The sequence below is a fragment of the Phoenix dactylifera genome, chromosome 2 (assembly GCF_009389715.1).
Source record: "Phoenix dactylifera cultivar Barhee BC4 chromosome 2, palm_55x_up_171113_PBpolish2nd_filt_p, whole genome shotgun sequence".
NCBI classification, from domain to species: Eukaryota; Viridiplantae; Streptophyta; class Magnoliopsida; order Arecales; family Arecaceae; genus Phoenix; species Phoenix dactylifera.
The window spans coordinates 15015600-15038469 of record NC_052393.1 but is presented as its reverse complement, the minus strand read 5'-3'; the positions used below and the strand labels follow the sequence as shown (position 1 = coordinate 15038469).

The 22870-nt window shown below is 40.4% G+C and overlaps 2 protein-coding genes across 8 annotated transcripts in view; both read right to left on the bottom strand.

Annotated features, from left to right (window-relative positions):
- Nucleotides 1-22870, bottom strand: part of LOC103695549 — a 46670-nt gene that overhangs the window by 6655 nt on the left and 17145 nt on the right. For 5 of the 7 annotated variants that reach the window (XR_003383175.2, XM_039123200.1, XM_039123207.1 and 2 more), the window contains 3 exons: nucleotides 21355-21436; nucleotides 20311-20436; nucleotides 7462-7533 (listed from right to left, as the gene is read on the bottom strand). Coding sequence is in view for 5 of the 7 variants with exons in the window: in XM_039123200.1 (XP_038979128.1) it covers nucleotides 7462-7533; nucleotides 20311-20436; nucleotides 21355-21436 (280 nt within the window). In the remaining 2 variants the exon portion in view is untranslated. The remainder of the gene's footprint in view (nucleotides 1-7461; nucleotides 7534-20310; nucleotides 20437-21354; nucleotides 21437-22870) is intronic. The other 2 variants (XR_005510348.1, XM_039123204.1) reach the window with 2 other exon arrangements.
- On the bottom strand, nucleotides 16319-18770 carry LOC120109460. Its single transcript, XM_039123222.1, has 2 exons — nucleotides 16799-18770; nucleotides 16319-16722 (listed from the first exon to the last, which is right to left on the bottom strand). The coding sequence occupies exons 1-2, from the start codon at nucleotides 18522-18524 to the stop codon at nucleotides 16595-16597; spliced, it is 1854 nt and encodes a 617-aa protein (XP_038979150.1). The 5' UTR covers nucleotides 18525-18770; the 3' UTR covers nucleotides 16319-16594.

The window sequence follows — 22870 nt, the reverse complement described above, 5'->3', positions numbered from 1 at the left end:
GCATAAATGTTTTCATGCAGACCTTGTTCAGTTTCAATGCAACAAGTCCTGTATATCATGTCAGCTATTTTTTTCCACAATTTATGCTTGCATTAAAATGAGCTATCTCAGTGGATGTATGGTCAATTTTTGCAGAAAAGGGGACAGCTTTTCTCAGCCCTAGCTGGGAATATTGGTTTAGAATAGTGGATGTACTGATATTCAATTACGTGGAGCGGGAAGACTCCAATGAGTTAAAGATTAAATGCCTTGCTAAAGGGAAAAAAAAATCTGATTGAAAGATTCATTTATTATCAAAAGAGGCAGAATTGATTTATTACATGTAAACAGACATGTGAACTAACCCTAGGCTAATTGGGCCTTGCAGTCATTACTTGGTTTCTTTACAATTTTGGCCGGAAAATTAGACCTGTATCTTTCTTTTTGGAGAATAAACACTTTATTTATCTTGTTTTCCTATAAAAAAATTAATGCATGCAGGTTGTTTTGGTGAATTTTATACATGTACCGAGGCTGTGCCCCCCTCAGAGGTATTGTTCTCAATCATTTCCAAGAATTCAATCATCTATAAGGAAAAAAATTCATCAACATGGAAATTGTTCTATATCAGACCTCTGGTTCAGAGGATTATTATAATGATCAAACATCTAAGTCTTGACAATCATAGATTTTAACTATCAAGTAGTGGTTGACATAATCTATAAGCATTTTTTAAGTGAAACAAAAGAGAAAAACATGTGATTTCATGCTGAGACGTTTTTTTTGATAGTGCTATTGTGAGACCCTGAAACTGGGCCCGGTCCATTGACCGGCCCAGCCCCAATTTTGGCCTCACGTGCGTCGCATGTGAGGGCGCGAGATGAAAGGAGAAATCATCCCGAAGAAGCCGGGATCGCCTGGTTTTTTTAGGGCTCCTCCTCCTCCCTTTGAGACCACCGGAAGAGGAGCCGCCAGACCTCCTTCATTGGGCGATCTTCTTCCTCGTGCAGCCGCCCAAGAGGGAGAGAGAGCCGTTGAAGCCCGCTCCTCTTCGGTTTGGGTGGTCTTCCGCTACTTCCCTTGCCGTCGGAGAAGAAGAAAGCCGCCGGATCTTCGCCGGGGCTGAGGTAAGGTTCCTAGCTTCATCTCTTTGTTAAACCATTTGAAGAAAAAAAGAAAGAAAGAAAGAAAGAAAGAAGAAGAGAGGGAAGAGGGGACTTACCCATGTGCAGCCGCGAGCGTCGCCGACGCTGCTGGTCCCCGCCGCGGGCTCTTCCTCTCTTAAGCTCTCTCTCTCTCCTCCATGGGAAGAAAAGAGGGTCAGTCGCCGCCCTTCCAATCCCTCTCTTCTCCACGGGACAGAGAGAGGACCGGCCACTGTGAGTCGTGGGCACCGTCGACCGGCCGCCTGTGCCGCCGGCCTCTGGCCGCCGCCCCTTCCGAGCCTCGGCATGGGGTCGCACCTCCCCCCCCCCCCCTCCATGGTCACGGGAGAAGAGGGGAAGAAAAGAGGAAGAAAACGAAAAAAAAGGGAAGGAGAGGAAGCTTCGGGAGAAGAAGGAAAAAGAAAAGAAAAGAAAGAAAGAAAAAGAAAAGAAAAGAAAAAGAAAGAAAAAAAAAGAAAAGGAAGAAAAAGAAAAGAAAGAAAAAGAAAGAAAATAATAATAATAATAATAATAAAATAAAGGGAGGAGGGTGGTTTACGGATATGAACCCAAATCCGAACTCCAATCCGGGGTGCTAGACACTTCTGCAGGGTCGGCCATGGGAGGATATTAAGATTTAAGTTTTATATATATATTGTGATGAATTTTAAAAAGAAAATATGATTTTTGATATTAAGTTCTGGGAGAAATTTGTGAGATTAATTGGATTTGTTATGGATCGCGTTCGATGTAAGTAATGAACTGCCTTCTCTAGACTCTTCATTTATATAATATTATTTTTGCATCGAATAAATTGTTAATGAATTTATATGTGATTTATGAATTTTACGAGATGATGCTTTGAATGAAAAATAGATAGGCGAGTTGGAATTAATATTTTTCGGATATACTTACTGTTCTTGCATAGTATATGCATATTTAGATCGGATTATATATATCTATTATGTTACAAAAGAATTTTGATGTGCATCAGATTTAGAACTCTCAGCCTGGCTATGTTCTGGACCCTGCCAATAGGGGGTTATGCATTGGCAATTCTGGCCCCACCACAGGGTATAAGTGTGGTATTCTGGTCCACTCCGCAGGGTATAAGTGCGGTATTCTGGCCCACACCGCAGGGTATAAGTGCGGTTCTGTTTCTGGCCCAGCCACAGGGTATAAGTGTGGTCGTAGTTAAAGGCTGTTGAGATGAATGTGATTTGTTTCGAATCAGATTTACGATTATATATATGGATATTTGAAAGATACGGATTTCAATAAATTTGTATTTGAAAATGAATTGATTATGTTATTATGCTGACTCATCGTAATTTGTATTCATATTTTATGTTATTATATGAATTGACTAGTTAAGGTGTTTATTACTTACTGGGCTGTCTAGCTCATTATACGATTTCTTCCTGTTTTTTACAGATCCGAAGAATTAGCTCGATCTAAAGTTTTACAATATGGGAGAGCGAATAAAAGAATTATGGCACAAGTTATCTTAGATTAGGTTTTATTTAAATTAATGTTTTATCTTTATTGTTCCGCTGCGTATTTAGAACTGTGAGACTTTATAATTTGTATCAGTCAATGGAATAAGATTGCATTTATTTCAGCTGAATTATTTTAGTTATATATTTGAGATATTTGGTTAAGATGTCTGAATTATTTTGGATTTATATAATTGAGATGTTTGGTTTAGATGCCTTGCATGCTCGTAGGGAGAGTTTTCTACGGGTGTGCGGCGGTTGGCGCGGACCCCCGGCTCGCGATCTCGGGCCGGAGGCGTGACAACTTAAGTGGTATCAGAGCATGGATAAATTCTAAGATAAGAAAATCTGACATGACATGAGTGTAGATGGGTAGACAGTGGGGACATTGGGACGTTAGTTTGATTGTAACAACCATCCTATATACTTGTAATTAATTAGTAAGCTTATTATTGGCATGCTGCTATTCGATAGATATAAGTCAGGATGCCTCCACGTCGGATGAGAAAGACTACTCGCGGAGCTACTGATAAGGCACCCAACCCGCAAAATGACAGCATACCCCGACAAGTTGGTAGCACTCCTCAGCAGGAGAAAGTCGTCAATCCTGCTAGTGATACTCAGACAAGACAACAAGAACCGGGCTTAGGCCAGGTTATGCAGACCATAGTGGGCTTTATGCAGATGCAACAGCAGTTGCTCCAACAAACGCAGTTGCCCCAGACACAGCCACAGCAAGGATGAGGGGAACAGTGTGAACAGCGTGGCAATATAACTGAATTTAAGAGGCTAGCTCCTCCAGCTTTCAAGGGGACTACAGAACCGTTAGAAGCATACAATTGGCTTACAGAGATGGAAAAAGCATTTGCTGTCTTGAGATGTCAGGATGATGAAAAAATTTTGTTTGCATCATACATGATGCAAGGTAAGGCATTCAACTGGTGGCGGATGTTGGAACATAAATATGAGCAGGACAGGGAGCCACTCACTTGGGAAAAATTTCAAGGAGCATTTTATGATAAGTATTTTCCTTGGAGTAAGGACGCAGAAAGAACAGGAGTTTATTCATCTAAAGCAAAGAAATATAACTGTTGCAGAATACGAAGCTAAATTTACCAAACTAGCCAAATTTGTTCCAAAGTTAGTCGAGGATGAGCTAGATCAAGCGTATAAATTTGAGATGGAACTAAAGACTGAAATTAGAAAACAAGTGGTACCTTATGAATTGACTACCTATGCAGCTGTGGTGAATAAGGCCTTAATAATTGAAAGGGAAGTTAATGAAGAACGGTTGGAAAGGGAAAGAAATCAAAAGAAGAGGAACAGGTCAAATGAATTCCAGGGGCAGAGCAATGAAAACGCCGAAAGTTCAAACAAGAAATCTACGAGTGACAACCCTAAGCAGATGAATAGCAATAAATGTTCCAGATGTGGTGAGGCTCATGCTGACAAGGATTGCCATTGGAACACTGGTGCCTGTTTTAAATGTGGTAAGATAGGTCATAAAATTGCAGACTGCCCACAAAGAAACGAGAATAGATCTACTCAAGCAATGGAAGGAAGCCAGGGGCCAAAGACTCAAGGAAGAGTATTTGCACTTACACAACAAGATGCACAAGCTTCTGATGTGTTGACGACAGGTATTAATCTAGTCCCAATATTTATTTCTATTTATTGTTTTGCCATGCCCACTGCTCTTTGTTAGATAACTCATTATGCTGCTAGAAAAGATTAAATAGTTACATAATATTTTTTTAATTAATTGTCAAAAGAAGAATATGAACTTTTACATTTTGAAAGTGTTCCCATGGATTAAGACATAATAATAAATGTACCAACAAGCAGATAATTCTAGAAAAAAAAAATATAGACTTAACACGGGTATATTGAGGTTTAAATCAGTGTGTGCGGAGAAAGTGTGGTGAATGGAATTATTTGACATTGGTCAGACAAGACGACTTTGATTTGAAGAGTGTTATGACTTAATTTGGAAGAAGTATTCTCTACTCTTGAACTGCATGTATGAAAATTTCGTGGACGAAATTTTTTTAAGGGGGGAAGGATGTGAGACCCTGAAACTGGGCCCGATCCATTGACCGGCCCAGCCCCAATTTTGGCCTCACGTGCGTCGCACGTGAGGGCGCGAGATGAAGGGAGAAATCATCCCGAAGAAGCCGGGATCGCCTGTTTTTTTAGGGCTTCTCCTCCTCCCTTTGAGACCACCGGAAGAGGAGCCGCCAGACCTCCTTCATTGGGTGATCTTCTTCCTCGTGCAGCCGCCCAAGAGGGAGAGAGAGCCGTTGAAGCCCGCTCCTCTTCGGTTTGGATGGTCTTCCACTACTTCCCTTGCCGTCGGAGAAGAAGAAAGCCGCCGGATCTTCGTCGGGGCTAAGGTAAGGTTCCTAGCTTCATCTCTTTGTTAAACTATTTGAAGAAAAAAGAAAGAAAGAAAGAAAGAAAGAAGAAGAGAGGGAAGAGGGGACTTACCCATGTGTAGCCGCGAGCGTCGCCGACGCTACTGGTCCCTGCCGCGGGCTCTTCCTCTCTTGAGCTCTCTCTCTCCTCCATGGGAAGAAGAGAGGGTCAGTCGCCGCCCTTTCAAGCCCTCTCTTCTCCACGGGACAGAGAAAGGACCGGCCACTGCGAGTCGTGGGCACCGTCGACCTCTGGCCGCCGCCCCTTCCGAGCCTCGGCATGGGGTCGCACCCCCCCCCCCCCCTCCTCCATGGTCACGGGAGAAGAGGGGAAGAAAACGAAAAAAAAAAGGGAAGGAGAGGAAGCTTCGGGAGAAGAAGGAAAAAGAAAAGAAAAGAAAGAAAGAAAAAGAAAAGAAAAGAAAAAGAAAGAAGAAAAAAAGAAAAGGAAGAAAAAGAAAAGAAAGAAAAAGAAAGAAAATAATAATAATAATAATAATAAAGTAAAGGGAGGGTGGTTTACGGGTATGAACCCGAATTCGAACCCCAATCCGAGGTGCTAGACACTTCTGCAGGGTCGGCCATGGGAGGATGTTAAGATTTAAGTTTTATATATATATATATTGTGATGAATTTTAAAAAAAAATATGATTTTTGATATTAGGTTCTACGAGAAATTTGTGAGATTTATTGGATTTGTTGTAGATCGCGTTCGATGTAAGTAATGAACTGCCTTCTCTAGACTCTTTATTTATATAATATTATTTTTGCATCGAATAAATTGTTAATGAATTTATATGTGATTTATGAATTTTACGAGATGATGCTTTGAATGAAAAATAGATAGGTGGATTGGAATTAATATTTTTCGGATATACTTACTGTTCTTGCATAGTATATGCATATTTAGATCGGATTATGATATATCTATTATGTTACAAAAGAATTTTGATGTGCATCAGATTTAGAACTCTCAGCCTGGCTATGTTCTGGACCCTGCCAATAGGAGGTTATGCATTGGCAATTCTGGCCCCACCATAGGGTATAAGTGTGGTATTCTGGTCCACTCCGCAGGGTATAAGTGCGGTATTCTGGCCCACACCGCAGGATATAAGTGCGGTATTCTAGCCCACACCGCAGGGTATAAGTGCGGTTCTGTTTCTGGCCCAGCCACAGGGTATAAGTGTGGTCGTAGTTAAAGGCTGTTAAGATGAATGTGATTTGTTTCGAATCAGATTTACAATTATATATATGGATATTTGAAAGATACGGATTTCAATGAATTTGTATTTGAAAATAAATTAATTATGTTATTATGCTGACTCATCGTAATTTGTATTCATATTTTATGTTATTATATGAATTGACTAGTTAAGGTGTTTATTACTTACTGGGCTGTCTAGCTCATTATACGATTTCTTTCTTTTTTTTACAGATCCGAAGAATTAGCTCGATCCGGAGTTTTACAATATGGGAGAGCGAATAAAAGAATTATGACACAAGTTATCTTAGATTAGGTTTTATTTAAATTAATGTTCTATCTTTATTGTTCCACTGCGTATTTAGAACTGTGAGACTTTATAATTTGTGTCAGTCAATGGAATAAGATTGCATTTATTTCAGCTGAATTATTTTAGTTATATATTTGAGATATTTGGTTAAGATGCCTGAATTATTTTAGATTTATATAATTAAGATGTTTGGTTTAGATGCCTTGCATGCTCGTAGGGAGAGTTTCCTACGGGTGTGCGACGGTTGGCGCGGATCCCCGGCTCGCGATCTCGGGCCGGAGGCGTGACAGCTATTTTCTTCTGAGATCTTAAAATTATAAAAACAATAAATAAAGAACAAAAAAACCATAAACCCAAGGAGATCTACCAAATACATCTGGAGATCTAGATGAAGTGTGTTTCATACTGGCTGGTTTCTAGTTATTGTTTATGCAAGAATTTAGAGCACTGTACAAGCGAAAACACCCCTTCTTGATTCATCATCTTCAAGGCTAACAGCATCTATCATCTATATTTTTATCACTCTTAAGTATGTCATTTCATCTATGTCACCGCATAATGCTAATGATATGACTAACATGCTTTGATATTTAGATGCATGTTGGTCAGCCTAATTTTGTTGCTAGACATATCTATTTCTTTATGAATGACTTCTGATAAGTGCATGAACCTAGTATGATATTTCATTTTTATACTGTCAGGAAGCCTAGATCACATGAACCATTAAGTAGCATCAGTTGTAGTTACAAAGATTTATCAGATGCGCAGCAACCACATACATGAAATTAGGAACTTTTTTCATGATAGTCATAACCAAAATCGTCAAGTGCCAATCCACAGCAACAGAATTAAGAATTTGGATCTGAACATGCATGTGATGGATAAGCATGTGTGTTAAGCAGGTGGCGAAGCTTACAAACTCACTGACAAGAATATCAGGTGTGAATTCTCCAATGGCATCACCTTGATACCCGTCTATTTTATTTACCTGCAGCAAAATATTTGTTATAACAGCATGGCAGGTTTAATGGTTGATAATTGAAGTTACAACCTTTTAATAAAATAAGCTTCATCTTCCATCATTAAAAAAAAATGCAACAGGCTGGACATTGAATATTGATAAAGAGCATAAAACCATCCATCATGATATGGCATGAAATCAGTTAAAATTAACAATTTAAAGAAATGATCTGGCTATGTTAAGGTCATGACCAGTTGCTGACACAATGCACTCCCGGAACCAGAGAGGAATCTTCATCTTCTAATCTGTTGACGACTATATTTTAGTTCTATACATTGTGGCAGACATAAAGAAAGAGCGAATTTGATGAAGTGCTCAAATGCTTTGATAGGTTCTGACCATGCAGTAAAAACTTGACACGTACTTTGGTGCATCTGATAACAGTTAGTAATGTTGATTTTGGAGTGCCTCAAAGAAAGAACAGCTTCCATATCTAAAGCAGGTTTAAAAAAAAGCTGGTTCACTAATTACATGCAGCGGATGGTAATCCATTCAATTGATCAATACAATGAAGAACTAACGAAGCATCAAAATTAATAGAGAGGTGAGAAAATGAGGGAGAAGAGAAAAAGAGGAACAGGAACACTGGACGCATGAAATTATCTCTGTTTGTGCATTACTTTCCGCCTTATTTTGAGTAGAGGAACCATTAAGGATGGTCAACACCACCTCCTCCCCTCTTCCAATTGCTGTTCAAACATGGGCCAAGAGTACGAGCTCATATAACAACCATTTACAAATAACCGCATGGATCAGATCTAATACCATGACCACTAAAGAAAATCAATGAATGATATAAAACTAAATATACAAATATTTTGACAACATTAAACAAAAGCAAATGTGAGCACTCAAGTCATGGGATGAATTTCTGGTAGTACTATGTTTCCACTTTTCACTAAGGACCAAATTTAGGTTTCTATCCTCCTAAAATCCATACACGAACTGATCTCTAATATCTGTAAATACACCACCTTCTTGTGTGTTACCTTAAGATGTAATATGATTGTTGAGGTGAGGTGATAGACAAAGTTGGACTGATTATGTGGAGGGCTATCAAAATAGGCCCAATCCGCCTAAAGACATATCCCCTCCCAGAAAAATAAAGTTCTCAAGGCTCTCAAGAAATAAGCTAAGCCGGCTCGGCCCAAGCCCAAGGACCTAAGAAGTTGATGTTTGAGTGGGGCTCACAAATAGGTTTTGAGAAATCTAATTAAGCTCCACACCAACACCAGCTTGGCCCAACCAAACTCAGGTAGAGCTTGATGTTGATTTGTCCCAATTTTGGGCTGGCAAGGTGTTGGTTGTCTTACTCCTTCCTAAGCTTGAGCACCTTAACTAGGTCTAGCCCAACTAAGTGACACACCTGGTAAGGAGGAAACCTAGGAGAAAAAGTACTTAATGGTTAATAAAGCCTATGAACCAAGATTTCAAAGTACTGGTTCTAGGAACTAACAACATTTATAAGTGCAGAATGACAAATATAGTATTGTACTATAAAAAAATGCATAATAACTCACTTTAAAACTTTAATCTCATGTAGGGTATTGATGGTTCTCGTATATATCCAAGTCTTGCAAAATGTTAGTAATTTGGACGTTGGATATTGATCCAGCCTGAATTTTGTCACCATCCTTGTTGGTCATAATATGTTGAATAATGACTCAGTTGTAGCCCCTGATGCTACCAATATGTGTACATCTAGTACTCATAGCCCAACATCGCTGCTTGGGTAACAGGAAGCAACATCATACTTCAATTCCTAGCTATAGCCGTATCCACAGGGAGTAGTATACAAAATTGGATCCTGCAAGATATGATGAGTGGAAGAAACCATATGCAACATACGAGGATGGAGCATAATGTCCACTTTAACTATCTGATGCACTAGGAAACCTAGCTCCGGCATATGACGAGATCTTCTATTCAGCGTAGCTATCTAATGCACTAGCAAATGTATCACTAATGTCCACTCTCTCTTTTCTACATAACAACTCCTACTTCTCCTGGTACCGCTCCTCATCTCCTTTTGTCTCCCATCTATTTTTTTTTCCATCAGCTCATCTTCTAATATGTACTAGGTGCACATATAATCCTCCTACCCTTAAACCTCTAACCTCTTTACATACCTATTCCATAACCCCGATTCTATAAAAATGAGGGTGTATCTTTCATGCGAAAGAAGGATTCACCTTCCTTCGCACGAATCCACCATTGGATCATCCACAGGTCACTTTGAGATCTATGCAGATAGATGAATCTATTTGGAGCACTTTGAGATCTATGTTATGGGTAATCCAATGGTGGATTCGCGCGAAGGAAGGTAAATCCTTTTTTCATGTGAAAGATACAACCCCGATCGAATCCTATATGCCCCTGGCGGCATTACCTTGAGATCCTCTCCTCCTGTAAGATACCATCTCCCAGCTAAACCCGATTTTCATATAAGCCCTGCAGTCTCCATGTTGCATGGCACATGTGAAATCTACCGCGCCAGTTAATGGACTGAGCCCCTGAGAATAACTACCACTATCTCCAAACTAGCCACCTTGCCAACCCTAGCCTCTAAACCCATCAGTCAAACTATCATCATCATCATCGTTGTTATCGTGATATGATTTAAGCAAGCTAGGATCTGACAGCTCCCAAGTCTCGTTGTTATCTTCCCAAACTAGTATGTTGTTGGCTACCTTAACCGGATCTATGACTGGTGCATTCTCTTTAAACTTGCCCTTTTTACTACCCTGACTGGTCTTGGAGGCCCGTGTATCACATTGTGACCCCAACATCTGGCGATCGAATCACTAATCAAAATTCTCAGACTCCTACTAAGTCTCCTATCAGATCTCACTCATGGTGGGTGATAGGTGGGTGATATATATTTCTCTACCAAATCATCTACATTGCGCACCATCAATTCCCTCACAATAGTTCTATTTAGTTGTGAAGGATCCCCGGGCTCATCTAGCACATGCATGTCTCAACTGCTGATCTGCCAACCATCCAAGCATAGAATCATCATCATCACGAACAAAGTCATCCACCAACAAGTCATCTTGTCTCTTCTCCTTGTCCTAATTTAGAAACTTCTATCTCAACCCCATATTGTAGTGTGCGGATACCAAATTGTATAGCTACTTGCTAGTCAGCCAGTTTTAAACCTTGCTACTTGCAAATATAGACCAGTTCTATTTGCACCCATTGGATGAGACGGCCTGGAAAAGGACTCGGATGGCAACCTTCCTCTAAGTGGGCACATCGATGCCCTACTAGACTCACCATTCCCTTGCAACCAAATAATTCATGGTGACATAGCACTCGAGGACAACAAAACCTCACTAGAATAATTTTCTGAAGGTACTTGGAGACATCTTAGATATTTCTTACCGAGCTCCCATTTCCTGAAAGTTTTGCATCTCTTGCAGAATATTTTTCCCTGATTAGAGATACATAGGACCGGGTGGTAATGTCATTTACATGTGAAATATAATACTCTCATTTATTACCTCACTGATTGCTTCTGCAGCATGATCAGGAGACATTCATGCACCATGATCCTGATTGTCTATAGAAGCTCCTCATTGAGAACTATGTTCTCATCACTCTGGTACTCCATGTTCAAGTAGTAGGCTGCATCATAACGAAGCACAACATCAAGATGTAAGAAATATCGGTCAAGTAAACATAAGGGATCATGCTATTATACCTGCCATACTCATCACTCTGCATTATAACGAACTCTGTTCTCATCACTCTGGTACTCCATGTTCCCCTGCCCATCTCTGCAGGTCTCATCTATCCTCAATGATCCAAAGGTATAGGGCTGTCTTCCTCTCACCTGCTGCATTAATATTCTGCTACTAAGCTTTTGCTGGGTAAAGAAAGACCATCTGTGGAAAAATCTCATGGTCAACCATTTGCAGCATTGCATATAAAGGCTCTAACACATTCACCAAATCTGCACATCTACTTGAGAAGGCATGGCTTAAAACAATCCCCTCGATTTTTGGCCTTCTGTTGGCTCGCTGTACTTGCTCTTCATCCATGCATTGCATGTATACATAGTTCTAAGGCCCAATTTGTTGTTAAGGAGGTTCTTCGGGGCTATGTAGTTCATGGCGAATCATGTCACACCTAGCCTTAGTAGCTCCCCACCTAGGTGCTGCCTCATCAGTGGAAGCATCCATTTATGATTGTATATACTTCGAGGTAGTCTACCCCTGCTCAACAACTAACTTCACCCATGACAAATCCCAAATATCTTTCATCATCTGTGTCCAATATGTACACGGCATCTCCTTCGAGATAGACCAAGGATGCAGTCAGAATCATGGATCTGGTTAGATGCATCAATCTACATCTGAAAGAAAGCCAGTCTGCCAGAATACATTAAGAAGTGGATGATGCTCCTAATCTGCCCAGACCAGCTAAAAAACATCGGAGTCGTGCCATATAACTCTTACCGAGGCTTATATCCATCAAACCACCTCTTTAGATCCTCAACTTCTATCTTCAAATATGGCCGGTGTTTCTCATAAGGAGTGGAAGACTCAATGCCTGGACCCTGCTTCTGCATTTCAGTGATCATGTTTCGGAAGAAACTATTCACCACAACCTGCAGAATTTGACAGTAGTGGAACCACTTGATGATGGCAACCCCTATTGCCATGCTTCTTGCACTTCTAGATATAGTCATCTATCCAGTACTACCTAATTGTTGGGTCTGGGAAAGCACATGGATCAGTATATGGTGGAGCTTGACCTGGTGCTCTTCCCTTTTCTTTACAAAATGAATTAAATAGAATTTGATGCTTGTAGTACTGGCTCTAATTGATTGACTTCTATGTAGCTCAAGGTCGCCCTGGCTGTATGCCCTCCTCATACACCTGTGATCCTGTGATGTGGAGGTTGCCAATATGCACGAGGCCATCTGGCTCTCTGGACCGACTATTCCTCTCTTATTGCAACGGTTCAAACTGTCCATAATGCCTGATGGCCTCCTCATACATTTCACACCACATTACTACTCATACATGTCATAATCATCATCCCTGAAGGCTAACTATTGGCCTTGGCTACCTTGCAGTCATTCCAAGCCTGCTCATTTCTAATGACTTGCGCACTTCTTACAAGCTCTGCAAGTGGTCTCGCATTGCCCATTTGACCTACCCAAGAACCTTGCTACACTTTTGCACATCACTATAACCACCCACTAGATATTGCTTCAACAGGATAACACCACCTCCTTATTACCCATGCCACAATAATTGCATATCTAATGACGTTTCTCTGAACCCATCTTTCCATGGTACCATCCAACATCCGCTTTTTCTAACTCTTCTTACTAGAAGACCTCTGCCAACCTAAAAATTTATGCTCCCTGTATATTTGATAATATCCAATCAAGATTCATAAAACTAATTTTTAACACATTTTTCACATTCTTAGAATTTTATCATATTATTTATGATCCAGAACTATTTTTTATTTAAAAGTGATTTTAAAATAATAATATTTTTATTAATGAACAAAATGCAAGATATGTAACTTAGAATTGGTCATATTAATTATTAATGCATGTTCTATGTCTTTAACAAATATCAAATTATTTATTATTTTTAAGTAATTTTTCTTAGAAAATAGCTTGAAAATCAGAAAAAATATGTTAATCAACAATATAAAGTATTTCAAAACTCATCTTGTTAATTACAATGCATATCGCATTACATTTAATCTTTTTGAAATTTTTAAAATATTTTCCCTTAAAAATAGTATAAAAACACAAAATCCTTCAATTGCTAAAATACCTGAGAATTAATTTCATAAATTACATTTATACTTTACAGCATCTATTGATATTTTTCGTTTATTAAAGAACTTTGGTATTTTAATCATCAGTTAAATTATTATAAATATTTTAATAAATATATCCTGGCTATAAAAATTGTAGCAAGTGCACTACAAATGCAAGCATGCAATAACTTTTAGACTCAAACTTCGTATATTTTATTTTTTAATTATTAATCTAAAAATATTCCAAAAATAATGGTCAAAAACAAAATTCATCATGTTGTAGGACAAGGTTCGCCGAACTAGTACAGTGACCTATACCGGTTGGCTACCAGTATAATACAAAATAGGTCCTTACAATGCCGTCTTAGAACATACAGAAACAAGGAGAGGGAGGGAGAGAGGAGGAGAGGGAGGGAGAGAGAGGGAGAGGAATAGGAGAGAGGAGGGAGGGAGGGAGAGAAACAGAGAGAGGAAAGGTGGAGAGTGGAGCCACTACGGCAACACTATTGGTGGAGGTGAAGGAGGGTCAATGAGAGAGGAGAAAGAAGTGTGGAAGAGGAAGAGGAGTGAGAGGGGTGAAATAGGGGATCCGGCAAGCCCCGAACCAGCCGGTTCGGCATAGTTCAGCAGACTATCTTGTTAGGTGTTAACCACCCTACAACAAATCCAAATATTTCAAGTTAATAAAATTCAACATGGATTCCACTATTTTTTTCTATTTTTGTCAACTTTTAGACTGAAAAAAAGAGACTCACCTAAGTAGTGTGCCCTCTCATGCTGATCCATTCTTCCCCTCCCCACCAAGAACTTCCACTCCTCTCCCCTTCTTACCCTCTTTCTCTTCTCTCACTTCTCTCTGTTTCTCTCTCCCTCTCTTTCTAACCAAATGGTCAGAAGGAGCCTACCAGGTTCTCACAAGATACCTAAAGGCAACAGAAGTCATCAGATGGACACCTATCATCCCACCACATCAAAAATTTTAAAAAACTGCTAGCAGTCGAGACGCCTTCTAACTTCCCATACCATGTTTGTACTGATTGGTACCACTACCAACCCATTTCGGCCAGGATGCTTGATATATGCATCATATGGTCCAAACCCGGGTGTACCGGTGTTTACCAACCCGATCAAAAGGGCATCCTAGTGCTGTAATCCTACTAGAATAATATAGTACCGATTGCATCATCCCATTCCAATAGTTTTTGAAACCTTGCCATATACTGTGCATGCCTTACAAGGAAAATAGACATAAAATAAAGTTAAGTTTATTGCTAAATTTGAAGAAATGTAATACCCAATCTGATAACATAATGTTGTTTTATATCCATACCAATGTTAGCTTCAGAGAAGATAGTTCAGAATTGGAATAGAGCAAATGAATCCATGTTTTTGAGGAGTTTTTCGGTTGCTATACGCAAGGTTCGCGGTACCGATGGTACCGACGTACCGGTCGGCTCCGGTAACGGTACGGTACCGGTGCCGAACCAAGCCGAACCGAGCCGAACCGGTACCGTACCGATAGGGCACATTCGGCCTGGTTTCGACCCCATCGTCATTTTTTTTTTTTTTTGGAGTTCTTTCACTTTTGGATTTTTTTTGATGTTTTTATGTTTAGGTTTAAGGTTAAAACTAGATAATGCAACTTATTACTTCCAAATGATTCAAATAATGAGATGAAGAACATAAAATATTTTCAAATTAAGATACAATCAATTACATACATTTAAAGCACTCTCGGATATCTAAAATCGGGTTGAGTGGCGATGCTTCTCGTCAATATCTGGATCATCAGCATAATATGGAGGCAGATCAACCCATCCCTCTAACCAAGCGGCATTGTAGTCTTGTATGCTCAATCCTCGAGGAATGCGCGTCGGGTCATAAGAACTCTCGGATCTCTCGCTGAAGCTCTGGCTCTGAGAGGTGTCTTGATAAGGGGCCCATCCGAATATGCCGGCACCAAAATCCGACCCGTAAGACCCTCCGGGCTGCGCAGGATAGTAGCCATCGGAAGATGACTCCGATGCACCATATCCATAGGCTGGCTGAGGCCGCGGATAATAGGAAGACTCGGAACTTGATACATCAATGGATCCGACTCCACATGGGAGGTCATCTGCAGCTGCATCCTGGCCTCTTGAACGATCTCGAGGAGCTCTTCTTCGATATGCAATGGTATCCGACCGGCCTATATCAGACGGCCTACCGTGGTCCGTATCTTGTGTAGCATGCGTAAACTGAGACTCACCGGTGTATCGAAAACCTTCCTCCGGCTGTGTCTCATAAGTAGTACCATACTGTCCTCCATTTCCTCCATGGCTAGTAGATCCATCACCACCAGAACCTTCATCGCTGCTGGTCCAAGTCTCCTCCTCGACACTCTCCATTGGGGCCCTTTCCTTTTCTTTTCTTCTTTGCTGGGATTGACGCCCTCCTGATCGAGTCGACTGGGTACTAGAGCGTCCTCGTCCTCGCATGAGAGGATCATCTCTCTGAACGGGAGCATCGTACCAGTCATGCGGTGACTGGCTCCCCTCTAGCCACGTCATATCAGCTGTAGGAGTGCGTGGAATGTTGCGCTCAGCCCATTGCTGTGGATCGACCATAGCCTCGGTGGCTATGATGCTGGCTGGTCGTCGAGGCGATCCTGGCTCATCAAGCTCGGGCTCGTGCTGCTGGGCCGCAAGCCAGTCGAGCATAGGATTATCATCATCATCTGTAAAAGTCCTATAGATGGGATCTGCATACTTGAGCTCCACTTCCTCCTGAATGCATTTTAGCCTCAACCGCAGATTGTAGTGCACATAAACTAGGTCGTTGAGGCGCTTTTGTGTCAAACGGTTTCTCTGTTTGCTGTGGATGAGGCCGAAGGTGGACCAGTTGCGCTCACAGCCACTCGAGGAGACCGTTTGGGAGAGGATCCGGATAGCTATCCGCTTAAGATTTTTTGCAGATCCGCCAAAATGAATCCACTATTCAGCTGCAAAAATATTGAAGATAATTACATTTTACATATATGATGGCCTCATAGTTGAAGATAATTCAGATGCAGAGGTGTCTTGCAGATTTGTATTGTACCTGGATTCATAGTTGTCTTGCTCACGACAGCTGGTCGCTGTCCAAAGCTATGGCTGCCCTCTCTAAATAATTTGGTCTGTGGAAAGAAGTTTGTTGAAGTATGTCAATAATATAAGATCCGATATATTTACATATGTTACTAAATCATAGTTACCTCTTATATACATGACGCGGCGACTTCTGGATCAGGCTCCATCTTATAAATAACATTACGCAGAGCATGAAGAAGTTCATCATCCATACCAATTCCACTCTCGTACTGAAACCGGGGATTCAGATAGTATGCTGCACATAGATGACACCATCTTAGTATAATTATACAAATATATCAATCAGTATAATTATCAATATTATCGCTTACCTGCTAGATGCAATTCCCTACCCATTTGGGCTCCCCACCGCTGCTCAATGATGTCGATGTACTCCTGGGCATGGGCTACATCTGCCTCCATGATCTGAGCCTTTGCCTTCTCCATCATGTGATACAAAAAGCCCATCTGGGGGTACCTCTCGCTATCCACAGCCCGCAGCACTTGATATAATGGTTTGATAGCCTTGACTATCGCATTGGCCCGCTGCCAGAATGACTGCCTCTTTACCAAGTCTTCCATTCTGCTTCCTTCAGTGCCGGCCTGGGCATATCTACTTTCCTGCCACTCGGGACTGACAAACATCTGACGTAGGGCTCCTTTCTTCTCGATAAGGCTATCAAGTGCAATGTAATTCATAGCAAACCGTGTGACTCCTGGTCTAAGAATTTCTCCCCCTGCATACTTTCTCATTAATGAAATAACCCAAGTATGGCTATAAATATACCTGGTGATGCGTTGGGCTATCTCCACCGTATGTTGCACCCTACGGATCTTTCCAATGTCCATCAGGATGAGGTCGATGCAATGTGCAGCACATGGAGTCCAGAAAATTTGTGGTCGCCGCTCCATCAAGACCTGCCCGGTCAACTTATATTGCGGCCCGTTATCAGTGACGACCTGCACGATATTCTCCTCTCCAATCTGATCAATCACCTCCTCCATAAGTCTGAGGATGTATGAGGCATTGTGCATCTTATCTGAAGCATCAACTGACTTGTGGAAGAAGGTCTTCGTATCACAGTATGTCAGAAAGTTGATGATGGCCCGCTTTGTCGGACCGGTCCAACCATCACACATCAGAGTGAGCCCATATGTGGGCCACTTGCTCTTATATGAGCCAATCCAATTCTCTAGCTCCTCCTTATTGTTGTCAAGAAGCTCACCGTAGATGTCCCTCGGGCCTGGAGGATCAACACCGGGACCGGCAGACTGTATGGCAGAAATGGCAGACTTGTAGTATGTATTGTCTGCAGCATTCGCTGGAATGTGGCTGAAGTGGAACCAGGATCCAATAGCTCGCCACATATCCTTCTTTTTCTCCTTCTTCCACATTGTGTCTACCCTTTGCTGCTTCGAATCTCTCCTGGGGAAGGCATGCGGATCTACATCATGGATTGACGCACCTGGTGGAATCCCTCCGGAAGACTTCTTTCGGCCACCAAAACCACCCAGCATAGATGCAATCCGGCTACGTCCTATGCCCTCGCCCTCCCTGACTGAGGTTGTCCTTTGAAACTCTGGATCTTGTCTGCTTCCACCAGAACCGACGTCCGACTCGAAAAACGAGGGCCCAAATCGAGCCCGATGCCTCGCCACCTCCTCCTGCTGCCACCGATCATCCAGACTCGCCCGCATGGCAGGCTGGATCTGTGCCTCCTCATCTGGACCCTCGACCTCCTGTGACTCCATCAAGTGATAGGAAGGTGCTTCTGCAGCTTGGCGTTCCACCTTCGCTTTTTGCATGGCAGCTCTCTCCTTGGCTGCTTTGATCTCAGCGAGGTTTTTTCTCATCAGCTGACGGGTGCTCGGTGGGCACTCCGAGCATGCAGATATCTCACGAGAATTACCGGCTAAGTGCTGCTTTAATCTGGTTACTCCTCCTTTGAAGCACTTGTGGCAATAATTGCACTGAAACTGGTGCCGTTCACCGAGCATCTTCCCATGCTCCCAGCCAATATTACGCTCTTGGGGTTGCCCTCTCCTTGACGGCTCCATTCCTACAACCACATTAATTTTTTTCAATTTCTATTTTTTTGCAATTAAAAATTAATGTTTAAATTTTTTAATTAAATTTTAAATTATATAAATTCTGTAAAAACAAAAGTTAATGTCACCATTAACATCGTCCATATATCGACAACATATAAAAAATTCAAGACGAAATAGAATCATTGAATCATTTCCTATTTTTTGGCAATTTTTTACTTAATTTTTTTAAGCAATTTAAATGAAATATTAAAAAAACAATGTAGGGGAAAGAAATTTTACCTTATTTAGTTTTTGCTGGATTTTTCTTCAAGAAAAACGACGCTCTCCGACCTTTCTAATTTTTTTTCATGCCTTTGTCTTTGCCTTTCTCTTCTTTTCCTCCTCCTTTCTCTTTGCCTTTCCTTCACTTAAGCTGATGGATTTGGCTTCAGCCTTCAGCATTCGGTCAGCTTTTATAGCCAACCATTGGGTCACAGTGGCACTTTGAAAAGTGCCACTGTGAGCCATAGCGCGGCACTTCGAAAGTGCCGCGCGAAGTGCCGCACCAGCACTTTCGGTCGAAGTGCCGCACAAAGCGGCACTTTCGGTCGCATTGCCGCACAAAGCGGCAATTTAAAAGCGCCGCTTTCAAAGTGCCGCACAAAACGGCACTTTGAAAGCTCAAAGTGCCGCACAAAACGGCACTTTGAAAGTGCCACACTGTGGCACTTTGAAAGTGCCTCTGGCCAGCGCTGTGGCACTATCATAGTGCCACAGCGCTAGATAGTGCCACAGCGCTGGCACATCATTTCCAGCACCGAACCGGTGCGAACCGAGCACCGGCTCGGTTCGCACCGGTTCGAGCATGTACCGGTGCGAACCGAGCGGTTCGCACCGGTTCGAGCATGTACCGGTGCGAACCGGCTCGGTTCGCACCGGTATGGTGCTCGAAACATTCGGTTCCGACCCATATTGGGTCGGAACCGTTTTACACACTGGAACCGGACCGGTTCCAGTCGGTACCGGTCCGGTTCGGGCTGAACCGACCGGTACAGGTCGGTTCAGCAAACCCTGGCTATACGGTAGTGTGAACTAATGCAAATACCGAAGATAGTGAGCATGCCTGCAACAAAAAGAGTGCAAGAAGGCTTTTTGTGACAAAGATTAGATGTTAAGTACCCGTAATTGAACTTGGAAGAATAGACATATGTTTTTTTATAAAAAACAATATATTAGTGCAAGCCTTGGCAGATCTTCAACAATTAAAACCAAGGTGCACAATCATGGTTCCAAACCCTGTATCGCTATTGTGTTGACTAGTACGTACGCCCGATATGGGTGTCAATTTGGCGTATGGTGCGCCCCCCTACCATATCTCAGTTCTATACCAGTACGGTGCCGTATGTTGAGTACAGGGCAGTACACACTAGTACAGCATCCCTTGGTCATGACTCAAAACAATCATCATGTCAGTGCAATGTATGAATTATAGGACATTCGCACGTGGATAGAATGAATAAGATATGCTAGTTATGCAGGGCTTGAAGATATAATTTTAAACCTTACCTAATAAACATGAAGTATAATGCCGGCATAATATTAGCAAATATTGTAAGATAAACCTATAAAAGCCATTGAAAGATCTATTAACAGTGGAATGCTTTCTGTTTCCAAACTTTAGACAACCTATAGAACTTTCAGCCATAAGATATGAACTTAGATCCCTTCAAAGGAAGGGTGAAATCAACAATTAGACTTCTTGCCATTAGAATGAGAATTATCAACAACAGGAAGTTCAAAATCCACCACTCACCAGAGTCTCTTCTAAGTCTCCAGCTGCAAGATAAACAGGTTGAGCAACATGGCAGTACCCCATCAGACGGGGGACAGTTGGAATAATATCTCTGTGATTTACAACTCTCCAGCTATCTTTGACTTTCTGCATATTTGTGTAATCAATGAACAAGTAAAATTTTGCTTTAGTGTTAAATTCTCATAAAAGGACAGACAAGAATACAAGCAAATCAGTGGCTGAGAAAAGGTTCGTAGAGAATGACAGTAAACCAATTCATATGACCATATTCATGATATTAACATAATGAACTGTTTAAATAGATTGCTCCTAAATAATTTATTAAATAATGAATAAATCCAGACTTCTAGGAGGGAAATTTTAGGTTTTGAAATCACATAGACCATTTAGATTTAGAAATACATGTGAAGCTTCTCTATTGAAAATTTGAAACTAATGAGGGAGGAGATCTGTATGAGGAGTCATGCTTACACAGTTACCCTAGATGTAAAATAATTTGTCAGAACATTAATACTATCATTTTCATGCTCTACATTTAAGAAGTCTAACAAAGTTATAATTCGACCAAGTTGATTAACAGCAGTAAGGAGTAGAAAAGCTATCTTGGCTGATTTTTTTCCTAACTATTGCACGACCTCCAAGCATAGATCAGTACTCGTAGAACTTGTACTAACTATTTTACATTCAATTAATACAACTTTGTTCTTAAGATAAGTTGTAACAAAATCCATCACCTCAAAATTGCAGTTACTACATGGACATGAGCCCAACTAGAGTGAAGAAATTAAAGAAAAAAATATGGTACCGCCTTTGAATTTTATTTTCTGGTTTTGGTGGCTTAAAATAACAGAACAGAAAATGTAACAAGGTGTTCAAAATACAACATATATAATTAAATCAGAAAGAAATAATTAGATACTGGGTTTTTATTTGTGTGTATGACAGTCAATGTTTGTTATTCTGACAATGGAAGCCACTAAAACCAAAAGGAAAAGAGCTATGCAAATTATATATACTCAAAATTGCAAAAAGATTTAATATTACCTCATTATAGAGTTCAGCAAATCTTCTATTCCCAACCCTAGGAGAACCGAAGTTATACATAGTAACAGAAATCACGCCATGCCTACACATCATCAAGTAAATTAAAATACATTAAAGAGTCCCAATCTGGGAAATATTCCAGTAGTGTAGAACAACTCTCTCTAGTTTATGGCTTCTTAAGAGATACAATTAGAAAGAGTTTATACGACACATATAACACTCGGTGCAATGCTGGAGTCATGGTTTTTGCTACAGAAAAATATAGTATCGTTAAATCATGCTGCAATAAGTATAGTGGATGTGAAGACACCACAGAATCATATCACATGAAAATACTATATATGAGAAGATAACCTATTTTAATTGGATGCATGGCTATCACCGGCCACAAGCAAGTGCTCCCAGTCTTTTGTTCACTACTCCTAATAGAGACAAGCCTAAGGAATACTTGTTATGCAGCATACCAATTTCACAGTTCAAACCAACATTCAAGAACCACTAACTTATTATACTACTTGCACTGTAAATACTCCTTGATTCAGTCCTAAGCTGCATAAAATTATTTGATATGTCACAAAATATATCTTACAAGGACCCTAATCAGTAAAAATTTTGGAGACGAGTGGTGTAACAAAATTAAGTTCGTTGTTGGTTAAATCCACTTATTAATCACCTAAGGGATAATGTTACCTACCAAGGTTTAAATTACTAGTACCCAAAAGTACCATGTACCATGTACTGGTACGGTATCATACCATGCCTGATGGTGCTGACACAATAGAACTAAGATGTCGTACCATGTGTCTATGGTCCTGTTTGGGAAAGCTTTTGGAAGGCCAAAAAGCATTTTCTGACCCTCCAAAAGTACTTTTAGATGAAATAGAGGTGTTTAGTAAAAATTTCGGAAAGTTGTTTTAGCTTTTTCAGAAAGCTAAAAACAGCTTTTTGGGAGAAGCTCCATTTTGAAGCTTTCAAAAAAAGTACTTTCAGGCTCGGTCGGAAAGCTATTTTTTTGACCAAAATACCCGTGATAAAATATAGCAATTACACTACATGTCCCTTTATAATCCTGAAAATCTGCTAGAGAATTTGTTACAAAAATAAATAGTCATCAGAAGGGTGAAAAATTAATTTACACTAATAATTAAAATATGTTATACCTTTATTATTGTATTATACTATAAATATAATATTATATTACATTATATCATAATATATTAATATATTATGTTAAATAATTTAATATTATATTATATTATGAGAAATTAATTTACGCTAATAATTATAATATTTATACCTTTATTATTGTACTATACTATAAATATAATATTAAATTACATTATATCATAATACATTGATATGTTATGTTAAATAATTTAATATTATATTTTATTATGCTATGTTATATAATATTATGCAATGTTCTTTATGGTCATTTTGTCATACCAAAAGTACTTTCTCAGTTTATTTACCAAACACATATTAAAGTGCCACAACAGTTCAGAAATATAGTTAC

Excerpts from the sequence above, each read along its gene's own strand:
- LOC120109460 (XM_039123222.1), bottom strand. The coding sequence starts at position 18,524 with ATGGAGCCGTCAAGGAGAGGGCAACCCCAAGAGCGTAATATTGGCTGG. Across the intron at positions 16,723-16,798 it reads TAGGGAATTGCATCTAGCAG|CATACTATCTGAATCCCCGG; the intron begins GTAAGCGATAAT and ends ATCTATGTGCAG.